At 40.3% G+C, this 16,949-nt stretch overlaps 2 protein-coding genes across 4 annotated transcripts in view; one reads left to right on the top strand and one right to left on the bottom strand.

Annotated features, from left to right (window-relative positions):
• Window positions 1-2,351, bottom strand: part of Wdr76 (WD repeat domain 76) — a 47,821-nt gene extending 45,470 nt beyond the window's left edge. Inside the window, exon 1 of one of the 3 annotated variants that reach the window (XM_046461206.2) lies at window positions 469-2,351. In XM_046461206.2, the coding sequence (XP_046317162.1) occupies window positions 469-531 (63 nt within the window). In that variant the 5' untranslated portion in view covers window positions 532-2,351. The remainder of the gene's footprint in view (window positions 1-468) is intronic. The other 2 variants (XM_046461204.2, XM_046461205.2) reach the window with 2 other exon arrangements.
• A 153-nt stretch (window positions 2,352-2,504) lies between these two features.
• Mfap1 (microfibril associated protein 1) lies at window positions 2,505-15,638 on the top strand. The gene is made up of 9 exons (XM_046461207.2): window positions 2,505-2,714; window positions 7,148-7,367; window positions 8,427-8,556; window positions 9,138-9,325; window positions 10,121-10,229; window positions 10,328-10,488; window positions 12,166-12,325; window positions 14,708-14,797; window positions 14,954-15,638. The coding sequence occupies exons 1-9, from the start codon at window positions 2,636-2,638 to the stop codon at window positions 15,134-15,136; spliced, it is 1,320 nt and encodes a 439-aa protein (XP_046317163.1). The 5' UTR covers window positions 2,505-2,635; the 3' UTR covers window positions 15,137-15,638.
• Window positions 15,639-16,949: the final 1,311 nt, after the last annotated feature.

Raw genomic sequence — 16,949 nt, 5'->3', positions numbered from 1 at the left:
CTCCGTTAACAAATCTAATCTCCATTTCATGACAACATAATTCAAACTGATAGCCTATAAGGAAACTTCTTCCCCGCCTCCAAAATCTCTATTCATAATTCATTAGCTTGAATGAAATTACTGAGTTTTATTGAGCAAATTTCTTTTCCATAGGAGCTTATCAAAGCAATAAATAATGACTAGCGTTTGTAACTTAAGGGACTACTCCAACTGTCAGCTTCACAGTAACTTAATAAAGTTGCTAAAGCAAATGCTGGGGGCATGAGAAAAGGAGATCCCAGGTCCCATCCTGTCATTATTTCTAGGATTGTTGACAACAGCCTTCCTGTTGTTCTGGCACTGAAGGCCTAGTTTTCCACAGAAAACCAGGACAGAGATCCTCGCTTATCCCGGGTGCCAGGCAACGGTGCCCAGCAAATCCCAAAGACTGAGACAGGAGAAACAGAAAACCGTCAGACCGCCTCTCACCTTCACCTGGTTACGCTGTCTGGAGCAAGCCTTCTCCTCCGCCTCCGCGCTTAACCACGACATCTTTCTACCGCTTAGCAGCTGACGCCTTCCCGCCAAGACCGCTCGGGAGCCCGGGGTGGGCGGGCCTTGGGGGAGTTCTAGAGGGAGGGGCAGCCCAGCCTGGATTTGAGTCCCGGGAAGCGGAGCCCCGCTCAGCTGACCTGGCAGCAGCGGGAGAACCGCCCCAATCCACGTTTTTACCCTGGACCCTGTGATTCAGGTGTCTGTGGTACTGGGGTTTCGCTCTGAAAAACACTGGCGCGGGGCTGGGGCTCGGCCGTGGAGCATTTGCCTTGCACGTGTGAGGCCCTGGGTTCTATCCTCAGCACCACGTAAAAATAAATAAATAAAATAAAGGTATTGTGTCCATCTACAACTAAAAAAAAAAAAAAAAGAAAAGGAAAGAAAGAAAAACACTGGCGCTTCTCCTAAGGGAAAAACTACTGCCCTGCGACGTGAGTCTGGAAAAAGTTAAGACGCACGTAGGTGCCATAAGGAACGGAGGGCAAAGGAAATAAAAATTAATACGCAATGCAGGCTTTACCTAGGCCATTACTTCCTTGTAACTCCACTACCAAAAATGATGCCCCTTTATTATATCTTCTTCCTAGGAAAGGAAGCATCCCTGGCCACAAAATTTAAACCTCTTACTTCAGCCTCCCACATAGTTGGGATTATAGAGTGCTCCACCGTCCCCAAAATAAATCTTTTAAAAATTATGTCTACTCTTTATGTCTCTCTCTCTCTCCAAACTGCTTCCTTGGTTCACTAATTGAATCACCACTGTTCTTTGCTTGACACTTGCCAATTTGGTGACAGAGGTACTGAGACTGACCTGAGGGGCACCACTGAGTTACATCCCCAGCCCTTTTTATTTTTTGAGAAAGGGTCTCACTAAATTTCTGAGGCTGACTTGCAATCCTCCAGCTTCATTCTCTCCAATCACTGGGATTACAGGCAGGGCACACCATGCTCGGTGCCGACTTAATTTCTTTTCCCAGTCAGGGCCCAGCTTTAAAATGTAAGCTTTAAAATAATTTGAAAGTTAATCATATTTGTTGCATCTTCAAGATCTTCCATGACCTCGTATGCATGGAATTTTCTCTTGACTCAAAAAATAAACCAAATAAACTGATAAACCAAACTTTTCAGTGACCCATATATACCGTACTAACCCTTCTCTCCCCAAACATGGTAATTATAAAGCCCTTCCTAAGGTGAAGCGTGTTATGACTTCCAATAAGTCAATTTGTTTTACACAGCTCAGCTGTAAATTGGAATTGCTTGTTATTATTCTAAAAGTTCTTTAAGACTTCCTAAATAAAACTCAGTTTTCTTGGACTTTAACAATAGTCCATACTCTTTTCAGAGCCTAAACACAGTTAAAATAAGCACTTAATTACTTTGGAAATTAAATGCAATTTCCAGCCAAGAATGGATTTTAATACGCAGTTTCCAGAATCCCCATCCAATGGACGGATTAAACTAATTCTTCTGCGTGTTCAACAATCTAGACAAACAACAACTTGTTATCTCCTCAGTTTCTTGTTCACGGCCAGATAGCCGGACCCGACGGCGCACGCCTGTAATCCCAGGGATTCTAGAGGCAGAGACAGGAGGATCGCCAGTTCAATAACATCCTCAGCAATTTAGCGGCACCTTGTCTCAAAATAAAAAATAAAAAGGGCTGGGCATGTAGCTTAGTGGTAGAACGCCCTTGCATTCAATTCCCAGACCAAAAAGAACGAAACTTCCTTGCCCTACAGCCAAACCCAAAGGGAGCAACTTCCCACGAGAACGGGATTCCAAATTTTGCAAGGTTGAGGACCCGGAAGGCACGGAGAGGTGGGGGTCTGGAGGAGGGGTGGGGACGGGGGAGGGGCGCCTAAGGACATGCGCAATAACAGACTCAATTTTTAAGCGGCCTGCGTTCAGAAGTCCTCCAAAATCCCACAATCCTCTCGTAACACATTTCCGGTTTACCTAGCTCTGACGTAAAAGTAGTTTCTATCAGTCGTGCTGTCGTGCCGGGCGTACCTAGGTTGGAAGTAGTTTAGCTGTTCGTTGTTAGTGTTAGCTGCGTATAATCAGTCGAGTTTCGGGAATCAACACCGCTGCAATCAACATGTCGGTCCCAAGCGCACTCATGAAGCAACCGCCCATTCAGTCTACGGCTGGGGCCGTCCCCGTTCGCAATGAGAAAGGTAACTGTGCTCACCCCTCTCCCAGTCAGATCTTACCTCTCCCAGCCTCGGCATCCAAAACTCCCCCGGCTGGCCACCCGAACCCCGCTGGTCTCATTTCTTCTGCCTTTCCACACTAAAGTCGCACCCGTTCGCGTTGTCTGGGTTGAGGAGGGGATCTACTTTGCATCATATCTTGGTCTTGTGACCTGTCTGCTCTCGTACGGCAAGCACCCCTCTATTCTATTGGCCTCCACAAATTTCTTACATAGCAGTCTGTTTAGGCTGCTTTGATAACTCTTATCAAGTATTGTAGTTATTTACGTGTCTATCTTGCCCTAGAAGACCATAACTTCGTTCAGGCCGGGAACTGTGTCTTTGAATAGAAAGTTGTGTAAGGTAGTGCTCCAACTTTAAGGCATTCACATTCTAGTGCATGTAAGACATGAAAAAAGAGGTACATGCCAAGCAGATTGGGGTAATCAAGAAAAGCTTCTTGAAGACAGTGTCATTTAATTTGATCCTTAAAGAACGGGTATGATTTCAATAAGTGCAGATGTAGGAGGGACCAAAGTTTTTTCAGTAAAAATGTCGGAAAAGAATATCATGTTTTTTCTTATTCTTTAAATATCCTGTATCAAACTTTGTGCAACTTGCCTATTTGGTGGTGGTGGTTGGGGGGGGGGGGGACGCTGTTCATTAAACCCAGGCCTTCTGCATGATAGTCAGATGCTCTACCACAGAACTACACCATTTTTTCTTTCTTTAATTCAACATGACTTTTGAGAATTTTTAAATACATATCAATTTCATTCATTTTAACTGCTTTTAAATTCCATTATATAAATAAATAAACCACAGTTTATTCCCTCCTGATGGGTAGTTAGTAGTTAGTTGTTGCCATGTTGTTTTTCCTTTTATTGCAGAAGCCTGCAGTTGTCATCCTTTTTTGTTGTTGTTGTTGTCAATGGGTCTTTATTATATGGGGTGTTAAGAATCAAACCCAGTGCCTCACACATGTTATGCAAGTGCTCTACCACTGAGCTACAACCCCAGCCCCAGTTGTCACTCTTTTTTTTTTTCTAGAAGTAGTTGCACACAATACCTTTATTTTATTTATTTATTTTTATGTGGCGCTGAGGGCCTTGCACATGCTAGATGATCGCTCTGCCACTGAGCCACAATCCCAGCCCCCAGTTGTCATTCTTAAATGTATCTATTGGATACCTTTTTTTTTTTTTTTTTTTGGTACTGGGGATTGAACTCAGAGGCACTTAACTACTGAGCCACATCCCCAGCCCTTTTTTGTATTTTGTTTAGAGAAAGGTCTCAGTGAGTTATTTAGCACCTTACTAAATTTCTGAGGATGACTTTGAACTCATGATTCTCCTGCCTCAACCCCTTAAATTTACCACTGGATTACAAGACTGAGCCATCATGCCTGGCTTTGTGATACATTTATGTAAAAATTTCCTTAGGGAGGAGTGTCCTAGAAGTCATCAACTTTACTATCTGTTACCAATTGTTCTCCAAAGTAAGTTATAAGAACTTCATAGTTTTTATTTCCAAGACATTCATCCACACTTCATTGTATGGGATCTTTCTTTTTTTTTTTTTTTTTTATTTCTTTGTAGTGGGGATTGAATCCAAGGCACTTACCACTGAGCTACCTGCCCAGTCTTTTTTTTTTTTTTTTTTTTTTTGCAGTTGTATATGGACTGCATGCCTTTATCTTATTTGTTTATTTTTGTGTGGTGCTGAGACTCAAACCCATTGTCTCACACATGCAAGGCAAGCGCTCTGCCACTGAGCTACAGCCTCAGCCCTACTGCCTAGCCTTTTATTTTTTTATTTTGAGACAGGGTCTTGCTGAGTTGTTTAGGGCCTCATTACATTTCTGAGCCTGGCCTAAAACTTGTGATCCTCTTGTCTCAGCCTCCCAAGCTGCTAGGATTTCAGGCATACACTACTGTGCCCAGCTTCCAGGCTGGTCTTAAACTCCTGGGATCAATTAATCGTACCTCAGTCTCCAGAATACACCTGATTACTTTTTTTAGAAAATTTTTTTATTCTAATTTGTTACAAACCTGACTACCATGGTGGTGGTGGGGGGGGGGGCAGGTAGTGGTGTTAGGAACTAAACCCAGGACCTCATGCATATTAGGCAAGCACTCTACCATTTCACTACATCCCAAGTCCCTAATTTACTATAACTTTAAGCCTTGCTCTTTGGTACAAACCACCTCCCCCTTTACCCCTTCCATTTTATTCTTCATCAGAATTATCTTAGTTCTTTTCGGCCTCCTATCCTTCTATATGATTTTAGAAACAGCCTGGGGCAACTTTTAATGGAATTGCATTAAAATTATAGATTATAGATTATACGTTTATAGGATAATTCAGGCACAGTTACGATCTTCTCATCCTTGAACATGATATATTTCTCCATTTATTTAGAGCTTTTATATCTTTGAATAAAATTATACTTTTCCTCCTAAAGGCATTATTTTACTTGTTGAATTTATTTCTTGGTATTGAGTAGTTGCCGATGTAAATGGTATTTTAAACAATATTTTCTGATTATACATAGTTATACATAAATACACTGTGTGTGTGTGTTGGGGGGGTGGTGCTGGGGATTGAAACCAGGGCCTTGTGCATGCAAGGCAAGCACTCTACCAATTAAGCCATATCCCTGGACCCAAACACTTTTTCTTGTTTATTTATTTATTTATTTATTTTAGTTGTTAATGGATCTTTATTTTATTTATTTATATGTGGTGCTGAGAATCGAACCCAGTGCCTCACACATGCTAGGCAAGTACTTTATCACTGAGGCACAACCCCAGCTGTCCCATTCACTTATTTTTATATACATACAAGTTTTTTGTTTTTGTTTTGGCTTGGTTTTTGGTACCAGAGATTGAACTCAGGGGCACTCAACCACTGAGCCACATCCCCAGTTCTATTTTATATCTATTTTGTATTTTATTTAGAAACAAGGTCTTGCTGAGTTGCTTGAGGCCTTGCTAAATTGCTGAGGCTAGGGTTTTTTTTGTTTTTTTTTTTAGTGTAGTTCGACACAATACCTTTATTTCACTTATTTATTTTTATGTGGTGCTGAGAATCAAACCCATGGTCTTGCAAGGCGAGCAGTCTACCACTGTGCCACAATCCCAGCCCCCTGAGGCTGGTTTTGAACTCAAGATCCTCCTGCCTCAGCCTCCCAGCCACTGGAATTATAGGTGTGCTCTACTGCATCCAGCTTCCTGAATTGTTTAGCTTGACTTGTTAAATTGTATTTTTGCGGAGACAATGATAGCTTGGAAATTATGGTAGTTTTTTCCTTTTCAGTCCTTATCATTTATGTATTTATTATTATCCAAGTTAGAATCATAATACAGGGTTAACTATAAAGTATAATGGGTACAACATAAGGATGCTCACTGTTTGTTCATTTAAGAAATAGATCTCTCCAGTCTCATGCCTATAATCCCAGTGACTAAGGAGGCTGAGGTAGGAGGATTGCAAGTTTGAGGCAACTTAGTAAGATCCTTCCTAAAAATAAAAAGGGCTGGAGATGTAACTCATTGGTAGAGCTAGCTTTAATCCTCAGTACAAAAAAAAAAAAAATCATTATGTGACTTAAAAAAAATAGCATATTTCTCCTTTTTCCCCCACTACTTTTCTAAAGTTAAGCCATTCTTGAAATCCTAGGTTTACTCCTATTAGGTCAGGATGATTTAGAGTTTTGGTTTTTTGTGTGTGTTGTAAGGATTTGGGGAGAGAGTATTTTTGTATGTAAGTGAAACTCACCCAGAGTTTCCTTTGGTTATCAGGATTTGCTTATCTTATAAAAGAAGTTGGTTAGTTTTCACTCTTTCTGTTCACTGCAATTGTTTGTATGTGTGAAAGAAGTTACTCTTGCAGATTTGATGGCACAAAAGCTAAAGGAAAGAAGGTGGAAATAAATAATATTAGAATTTTAGGTTATGTGGCAATCTTTTATAAAGGCTGCCATGGAAATTCCAAAGGAAATTAAAAGAATGTCCAACCAACATTTTAGTTTTATAAGTTCCTACTTATCATCCTGACTATATCCTGGGCACTGTTACAATAATTTGTTTAAGGTTATAGCTGAAATGGTAAGCCATGAATTTATGGTGGGAGTGGAGTTTTTTTCTACTGGTTCACTGCTCACCTTCCTTCACTTAATTGTACCCAAGGTAAGCTTTGTTATCATGAGAGTAATCACAAGAATGCTTTCCCATGTGTTGGCCTTTGTTGGAAAGCACCATTAGATGAATAGGAGATTGGGTAATGGTTCTCTTCTTCTGCTTAAACCCTTGTCTACCAGAAATTCAGGCGCTACCTGCAGAGGCCAAGGGCTGAAGAACATTGGGAAAGACTACTGACTTATTATGTTAACTTATTATGTTATCTCTCTTGCCCAGGTGAGATTTCAATGGAGAAGGTAAAGGTAAAACGTTATGTATCTGGAAAGAGGCCAGACTATGCCCCTATGGAGTCTTCAGATGAGGAAGATGAAGAATTTCAATTCATTAAGAAAGCCAAAGAACAAGAAGCAGAACCGGAGGAACAAGAGGAGGATTCATCTAGTGATCCCCGGCTGCGTCGTTTGCAGAACCGTATTAGTGAAGATGTGGAAGAAAGGTAATGACTAAGGTTATACTTCCCTGGATCTGAACCTCTGCAGGTTAATTAATGACATCACTAATACCTAATACCTGAATAATATTTATATGTACCAATTATGCTGTTCTAAGTAGATTATATTTACTAATTCTTATAATCCATACAATAACCTTATGAGGTTGTCGTTATTTTACAAATGAGAAAAGTGAAGCACAAAGGAGTTAGGAGAATAATATGACAAAAGATACACAGCCAGTAAGTGGCAGCTTCAGAAAACAGCAGGTAACTTCTAGCCTAAGGATCTTAATTAACTCATTAAGGAAATAGAAAATAGATACCAAGAGGCTCCAGAGATTTCTCTATAGTAGAAGGCTTACCTAGCATGGAAGAGGTCTTGGGTTTCATCCCAACTCCTCAAAGAATAGAGAGACAATTGTTTGTTCATTAAACGGAGTCTTTTTATCATGAAGATGTTTTATAAAACTTGAGAAATTGGTTGTATCCACCTACTTATTCCCCAGTGAGGGGAAATGACACTGATAAAGTAGGAAAAAAGACTTAAGAAGTGATCTCATGTTAGAAAGAGAGCCTCCCAGTGAGGGGATTTGTATGTTGTGTATTGATTGAAGCATTACCTTACAGAGGCCATAGGTCCTGAACTCTCACTGTTCATATTGTCTCAGGAATTTGTCACAGCAACCATCAAAAATTGTTTCACTAAAATACTATGTCACTGAAAATAATATAGTATGATTTAATGTTGAAAGTGTAAACTACCTTGAGTTATTGAAAATGTCCCTCTGTGCCATGTGAGTTTGCTGTTGTGCCCCCAAAATGGTGCCTGAACACATTTAGTGTTTAGTCAAACACATTAGTCAAACAGCATATAGTCAAACACATTTTGACTATATGCTCTGACATTCTGGTATAGTTTCTTTAATCTCTACCTCAGTTGTTACATCTCAAAGACATTCGTATTAATGAAGGCAAATCAGGTTTGTACTGCAACTAAGAAAATGTGGTGGATTTTCCTATTTTTGTGACATTGGTGATACACTTGGAGATCCTGTTTTTCAGATTGGCCCGACATCGGAAAATAGTAGAACCTGAAGTAGTAGGAGAAAGTGACTCAGAAGTAGAAGGAGATGCTTGGCGCATGGAACGAGAAGATACCAGTGAAGAAGAGGAGGAAGAAATTGATGATGAGGTGTGGTAAAGGGAAATGGGAGGTTTTTTCCTGAGCAGAAGAAAAATTGGTGGGAAGATCCTATTTTTTTTCTTTACTTTTTTTTTTTTTTTTTAGTAGTGGGGATTGAACCCAGAGGTACTTTACCACTGAGCAATATCCTTAGTCCTTTTTATTTTTTAATCTGAGATAGGGTTTTATTAAGTTGCTGAGGTTGGTCTCTAACTTGTGATCCTCATGCCTCAGCCTCCCAAGATGCTAGGGTTGCAGGCATGTGCTACCATGTCCAGTGCCAATATTCATTTGCTGAGGCCATAAAGGCCAAGATGACTGCTTTTGGCAGAATTGTGATAGTGTTTCCTCTTTATTAGAGATAAAATTGAAAATAAAGTGGTTCTACATTTCGTTTACTTAGAATTTGTTGAACTTGATGAGACAAAAATAAAAAGCCATCTCAGGAGTGTAGCCTAGAGGTAGAGCTTGTGCTTAGCATGTGCAAGACCCTGGGTTCAATCCCCCGCACCCAAAAAAAAAAAAGAAAAAAAAAGCCATTATAGAGTATAGACCATTTGAATAACAAGCTTAGATGTATGCTTTGATAGGAAATAGAGCGGCGCCGTGGAATGATGCGTCAACGAGCACAGGAGAGAAAAAATGAGGAAATGGAAGTCATGGAGGTAGAAGATGAAGGACGTTCTGGGGAGGAGTCAGAATCAGAGTCAGAGTATGAAGAGTACACAGACAGTGAAGATGAGATGGAGCCTCGCCTTAAGCCAGTCTTCATTCGAAAGTAAGTATCTCACAAAACAGGTCAGAGTTTACATAGTTACTTCTTTCTAGGTCTGACAGTAAAAGCCTCATTTCTATCCCATGTTCGTCCAAATCTAAGTACTAAGCATTTAGGCCAGTGCCCAGGGTGGGTGTAGATATTGAGTAGCAGCATGGTATAGCAGGAAGCCTGTTTGTTTTCATATCTCTCTTTCCAGTTAAGGAGCACTTATCTGCTCAAGGTTGTATATTTTAAGCATGAAATTAAGCTTAAATAACAAATTCTGGGTTGAGGTTGTAGCTCTGGCAGAGCACTTGCCTTGCACATGTGAGGAACTGGGTTTGATCCTCAGCACCACATAAAAACACATAAATAAAAGTATTGTGTCCATCTACAACTAAAAATATTTTTTTTAAAAAATTCCTATTTGTGGCTGTGGGTGTGGCTCAAACGGTAGCACGCTCGCCTGGCATGCGTGCAGCTCGCGTTTGATCCTCAGCACCACATACAAACAAAGATAATTCTTTCTCATTCTCTCTCTCTCTCTCTCTCTTTAAAAAAAAATTTCTATTTCCTAATGGCTAGAAATTCTATTACTTATAATCCAGCAGGCTTCTTATTATCTAGGCAAACCTCAAGAATGAACATAATTTTGGTGAACTAAAGATCTGTGAGAATGCCTCTGTTTTTGACAGTTTGCAAATAATAGAGCCAAAGATTGTTTGGCTTTGTCGGATTTGGATGGGACTAGATTGAGAGGAACAAAGAGAGCCATTCTAAGGACTTTGGGCAATTAACAGGACCTCTGTGATGCAGGAAGGACCGAGTGACAGTTCAAGAACGGGAGGCTGAAGCATTGAAACAGAAAGAGCTGGAGCAGGAAGCAAAGCGCATGGCTGAAGAGAGACGAAAGTACACCCTCAAGGTACTGGGAGTGGTTGTGAGGATTGAGTGCAAAGAGTGGTGTAATTAGGTTTGTCTGAGGATAAGGAAGTGCATATCTGAATTGTTTTCCTTATCCAGATTGTAGAAGAGGAGACCAAGAAAGAGCTGGAGGAGAATAAGCGTTCCCTGGCTGCACTGGATGCACTCAACACTGACGATGAAAATGATGAGGAGGAATATGAGGCATGGAAAGTTCGAGAGCTAAAAAGAATCAAGAGGGACAGAGAAGACAGAGAAGCGTGAGTAATGGGATTGGTAATGCTGCTGATGGAACAGGTTTTCTAGTACCAGTACTGTAGTTCTGAGGCCTGTCACCTACTATGGTTTCCATTCTTGGGATGGGTTTAGTTTGCTGCTTGGTTTCTTTGTTTGTTTGTTTTCAGTATTGGGGATTAAACCCAGAGGGGCTTTACCACTAAGTCACATCCCCAGCCCTTTTTATTTTTTATTTTGAGACAAAGTCTCACTAAGTTGGTTAGGGCCTCACTTATGTGCCGAGGCTGGCCTAAAGCTTGTGATCTTCCTCCTCAGCCTCCCAAGTTGGGACTGTAGATGTGTGCCACCACACCTGGATTTTGGTTTGGTTTTGTTGTTGTTTTGTGACCCTGGAGATTGAACCCAGGGCCTTAAGCATGCTGAGCAAGGGGCTCCCTTTACTGAGCTACATCCTCAGCCCCATTCTTGGTTGGGTTTTCTTTGGGGGGAGGGTTTGTGTTTTGTTTTGTTTTGTTTTTAGCAAAATAACAGGATTTATTACAGTAAATAGAAAGCAAAACTCCCAAAAAGGGAGGAGTTCCAAGAGAGGGATGCCAATGGATGGCTATTGTCTATGGGTTTATATAGATCTATAGGTTTAAGGAAGTCAGCCCTATGCCCAATCCCTGCGTAAGGCTCTCAGTGTCCACTAGGCATTCCTGCAGTCTTTAATCCAATCAAATATCGATAACACATTTTTCCTTCTTTGGTGAGGCTGTGGACTCCAGATCATATATGTCCTGATTTAAAAATAACCTTATGCAAGTTTCTGAGCAAAAACCTACTGCTTTACCCGGCAAAGTGGCACACACCTGTAATCCCAGCAGCTTGGGAGGCTGAGGCAGAAGGATCGTCCATTCAAAGCCATCCTCAGCAAAAGCAAGGAGCTAAGCAACTCAGTGAGACCCTGTCTCTAAATAAAATACAAAATAGGCCTGGGGATGTGGCTTAGTGGTTGAATGCCCAAGTTCAATCCCCGGTACAAAACAAAAAAATAAAAAACTGCAGCTTCTGTTTTTGCTCTGCTGCCCAGGAAGTCACCCAGGGGCCCATTTCCCTATCTGCCCAGCATTTTCTCTTCCTCCTAACTTCAACAGCACCCCTTATAGAAGGTGTCCCATTTACCAGAGCCACCATTAGAAGTAACCTTTGTTGGCTCTGTGGGAAGAACTTTAATTCATTCTAGACCTTTTAAGTAATTTTTGATAAGTTTTCTTTTCAACTAGCTTTGAGTAGGAAGAACGGAAATAAATATTTGGGTGAATTGATAGGGGAAGAGAACTAGTCATTGAGGTTTTTTGAGCCTGTGCCACTGCCACTCACCTAACTTGGTGAAACCCTATCTCAAAATAAGACTTTAAGAGCCAGGCGTGGTGGCTCATGCCTGAAATCCCAGTGGCTCAGGAGGCTGAGGCAAGAGGATCACAAGTTCAAAGCCAGCCTCAGCAATGACCAGGCAGTAAGCAACTCAGTGAGACCCTGTCTCTAAATAAAATACAAATAAGGGCTGGGGATGTGGCTTAGTGGTTATTTGGTGAGAGCTTTCTTGCTGAGTGGACTCTGCAGAGTACCAGGGTGATGCAGGACACCATGTGGCAAGGTAGAACCTAACCACTCTAATGCTAGATAAATACTAATAAATAGTTTTGCTACCTTAACAGGCTTGAAAAGGAGAAAGCAGAAATTGAACGCATGCGAAACCTGACTGAGGAAGAGAGGCGAGCTGAGCTTCGGGCAAATGGCAAAGTCATCACCAACAAAGCTGTTAAAGGCAAATACAAGTTTTTACAGAAGTACTATCACCGGGGTGCCTTCTTCATGGTAAGTGAAATGGGTATCAGAAAATTGAGCAATAAGAATAATTCAGAATCCTTTTTTCCTCTAGATGGAGAATAAACTGTCCTGAAATGTTATTTCTATTTCTAGCAGTCAACCTTCTCATTTGCTTTTTGCCTGAGAAGGATATAAATCCAGAAAAAGCATTGGGTTTGTAGAAACAGCAGCAACATCTGTTCTGTTTTGGCCTCAGCTCCCAGAAAAAGGAAATGATATGATAGAATAATTAAGAAAATGAAAAGAAAGGGATCTATGTAGATACTAAAATAATTAGGTTCCCCAAACCACTTAAAAATCATTATTTCAGCCAGGTATGGTGGTGCATAGCTGTAATCCCAGCAACTTGGGAAGATGAGGCAAGAGGATTGCAGCCCAGCAACTTGGCAAGGCTCTAAGCAACGTAGTAAGACCCTGTCTCTAAATAAAATATAAAAGGGGCTGGGGTTGTGGCTCAGTGGTTAAGCACCCTTCTCATTTCATAGCCAAATGAGAAGCTTAGATCATATAAAAATCAGAGTCTGTAAATAGCTATATATTAGTTCACACTTGGGTGGCCGTTTAGTTCACTTCATTCTGAGCTGACAGAAGGTGGCCTGTTAATGGTTAATTATCTGACCCTTATGTTGAATGTCATTATCATTGTTCTTCATATAAAAACCAAGGTCAAAAAAGCACTTTTGTTAACGCTGTGTAAAGTGACATGGACTTTTAAAAAATTATTTGAATTAGTACCAGTGATAATTTCTTAAAAAGGAAAAACAGGAAAGGCAATGAAATAATTGATTGCATTTATTACTTTTGATAGTATATGGTTTGTTAAATTATTTCCTAATGAAAGGAGTTTGTATCATAAAACTAGCTTATTTACCAGGCATAGTGGTACACACCTATATTAAGCAAAGGCAGGAAGTTCGAAGCCAGCATCAGCAACTTAGCAAGGCACTGTCTCTAAATAAAATATAAAAAAAATAGCTGGGGATGTGACTTAATGGTTGTGTACCCCTGGGATCAAATCCCCAGTACCAAAAAAAATTAAAAAATTTTAAAAACTAAGTTCCATGTTAAAACCCTCAGTTTTTAAGCACTTGTAGTTTTCTTGTCACTAGTGATGATAAATTATTTCTTGTATTGTTTCAAAGTAAGAAAGTAGTTTTGCCTAAGCAGTCAGCAGCTTTAATTATCAAGCTTTTCCAGGTGCAATGGCACACACCTATAATCCTAGCACACATGAGGGTGAAGCAGGAGGATCTCAAGTTTGAAGCCAGCCTCAGCTACTAGAGGAAATCCTATCTCAATATTTTAAAAAGGGTAGGTGGGAGTTGGCAGTTTAGCTTAGTGGTAAAGCACCCCTGGGTTCAGTCCCCAGTACTCAAAATAATCATCATATTATCATCATCATCAAACTTTTTTAAGAAGCAATACATTGTTGGCTAAAAAAACAGGACAGTCTTTTGATATATTCAAATACTGACTCTTCTTATCTGGACAAAAAGTGAAATTAAAATGGATTCTGGGATTAAATGAGGGATTTTTTCAGGCCTAAGAAGGAAGTAGATCTCATAAAAATTGGGTTCTTTTGTTCTTTGTGGTACTTGGGATTGAACCCAGGATCTTATACCTGCTAGACAAGCACACCAAGCTACATCCCCAGCCCTTTTTTAATTTTTTTTAAATGGTCTGAATTTCCCAGGCTAGCCTTAAACTTGCAATCCTCCTGCCTCAGCCTCCCAAGTTGCTAGGATTACAGGTGATGCACCACCATACCTGGCACAAAAACTGTTCGACTGGCTGGGTACTGTGCCACATACCAATAATACCAGCAGATCCAGAGACTGAAGCAGGAGAATTGAAAGTTCAAAGCCAGTCTCAGCAGTTTATCGAGGCACTAAGCAACTCAGTGAGACCCTGTCTCTAAATAAAATACAAAATAGAGCTGGGGACGTGGCTCAGTGGTTAAATGTCCCTGAATTCAATACTCGGTATACCACCACCACCACCTCAAAAAAAAAATTGGCCTTAGCAACTTAGCAAGACCCTGTCTCAAAATGAAAATAACTGAGGATGTAGCTCATCCTCAGTACAGTTTCTCTGGTATTGTGGGGAGGGGGAAGACTGGAATTTTAGGATTGAGGATCTAAGAGACCAATAGAGTGGAAGTCATGAGTAAATAAGTGCAACCTTCAATAAGTATCTACACTTAGGAAGGAGAAACAATATAATAGAAAAAAGAATATCATCTTCTCAAATAGGAATCTCTTGAAGAAAAGCTCAATACCCTATTTCCTTTGTTTCTTTGTTGCAGAATTTAATAAATTTGTGTGTTTGTATGGGAAATAAAATCGTAACACTGATATTCTTTTTTTATAGGATGAGGATGAGGAAGTATACAAGAGAGATTTTAGTGCACCAACCCTGGAGGATCATTTCAACAAAACCATTCTTCCTAAAGTCATGCAGGTATGGGCACTCTTTGTCAACATAAAAAGAAAAAGTAATGTACTGAGGGCTGGAGCTGGGTCTTAAGTGTTCAGTGATATAACTCATCATCAATCCTTCCCTTAGGTCAAAAACTTTGTGTTCAGTGATATAACTCATCATCAATCCTTCCCTTAGGTCAAAAACTTTGGACGTTCTGGTCGTACCAAATATACCCACCTTGTGGATCAAGATACCACCTCCTTTGACTCAGCATGGGGCCAAGAGAGTGCCCAGAATACAAAGTTCTTTAAACAAAAGGCAGCTGGAGTACGAGATGTGTTTGAGCGACCATCTGCCAAGAAGCGGAAAACAACCTAGGATTCAACTATTTATTCTAACTGTGGGACACAAGGAGATGTCTCAGCATCTGGTCCTTGACATTCTTTTACCATTATCACGTGGTTCTTATATCCACCTTACTGGACTTACTGCCGTACCTATTACTGGGTAGTCCAGTCCTTGAAGGTGCTTTGTGAGGTTTGGACTTAAGACTAAGAAACCCACAGAAAAGCACTATCCAGGTAGGAATAGAAGCTGCCCACTTAACAGTTTCTGAGAAATCTTAGGTGTCTCTGCTGTGGCTTCCCATATTTACTTGGGAGTATTCAGTTTTCTTCCATCCATCCACTTAGCTTGTGTCAGAAATGTGGGTGTATTAAGTGGAAAATGCAATACTTCTACCTTAGGGTTAGGAGTACTATACCAGGAAATCTAAGCTCATTGAAACCTGTTTTGCATTTTTGGTTGAAGGCAACTTTTCTAAATGAGTATACTTTTTATCCTTTTGTGTATGTCAAGAAATAAAAGATATACCCCAGAATTTTTAGCATAATACTGGAGAATAAAATATGCAAACTAACAAGTATTAACTACCTATTAACTAAAATAAAAGCAGGGAATTGTCAAGCAGAGGGTATTTTAGTTTGATCATCCCCTTTAACCTCAGAAACAAACTCAGAGCTAGGATTAGGTATTCAGTATCATCCAGATTTATTCATGTGTAAACACAGATATTTGATTTTCCTTCCTCTGAACTACAGCTGTACATAGAACAAAAATTAACTCATGAAATAGGGCATGTGTCTTATTGAGTCCAAATACCTACTATCATCTTGTTCTTTGTAGGGTGGGGAGCAATCCTGAGTAGCAATCCAGGACCATCCATCATACTAATTGCCATGCGCTTAGCAAAGTACCAAGAATTCTGAGGGTTTAAGAAATGAAATTTTACCAGTGGAAAAACTAAAAAAAAAAAAAATGACGAAGGGCACTGGGGATGTGTACCTCAGTGGCAGAACACTTATCTAGCATGTGTGAAGCCCTGGGCTTAAACCCCAGCACCACAATAAATGCAGACTGAGCCAGGTGCAGGGCTGCATGCCTGTGGTCTGTTACTAAGGAAGCTGAGGCCAGTAAGGAGGATTGCTTGAACCCCCTAGGCATCATAGTGGGACCCTCATCTCAAAAAAAAAAAAAAGATCTTTTCACATTCTTAAAATGCCTCACTGGAAGAATTACTCTGCTCAGGCTGAGGCAGGATGATCATGAATTCGAAGCCAGCAAATTAAACCCTGCCTCTAAATAAAATATTAAAAAATGGGCTGAGGATGTGGCTCAGTGGTTAAGTGCCCCTGGGTTCAATCCCTGGTATTAAAAAAAGTGCAAATATGAGTTACTAAACGTGAGCCTAAATATCAAGTTACTATTTGGAATATAACCTATAAACTGTCCTAGAACCAAAATGAAAAAGGGCCTTGAAACTCTTTTGGGAAAGCACAGTTCCCACTTGTTTGTCCACTCTGAGGCAGGAACCAGTCAAAGTTTTTACATTTACCAGCTCATCAGTTCTTACAACAGCCTATAAGGTAGTATTTACAGTTGAGAAAACAAGTTTAGCAACTGTGACTTGGCCAAAATTCTTGAACTTTTCTAGAAATGCAATGTCAGGGATGGGGATATAACTCAGTTGGTAGAGTGCTTGCCTCACATGCACAAGGCCCTGAGTTCAATCCACAGTACCACAAAGAAAAAAAGAAAATGGGAAGTCTTATAGTTCAGAATTCAAATCTTTCACAGATCAATTCTATATAAGGCCTCCCTGCCCCTCATATAATTAAATCTTAAAATAACC

Source organism: Marmota monax, unplaced genomic scaffold (assembly GCF_021218885.2).
Source record: "Marmota monax isolate L192 unplaced genomic scaffold, Marmota_monax_Labrador192_F-V1.1 WCK01_AAM20220418_F8-fsc00001, whole genome shotgun sequence".
NCBI lineage: Eukaryota > Metazoa > Chordata > Mammalia > Rodentia > Sciuridae > Marmota > Marmota monax.
Note: the sequence above shows the minus strand (reverse complement) of the source record. Positions and strands in the feature narration are given on the sequence as shown.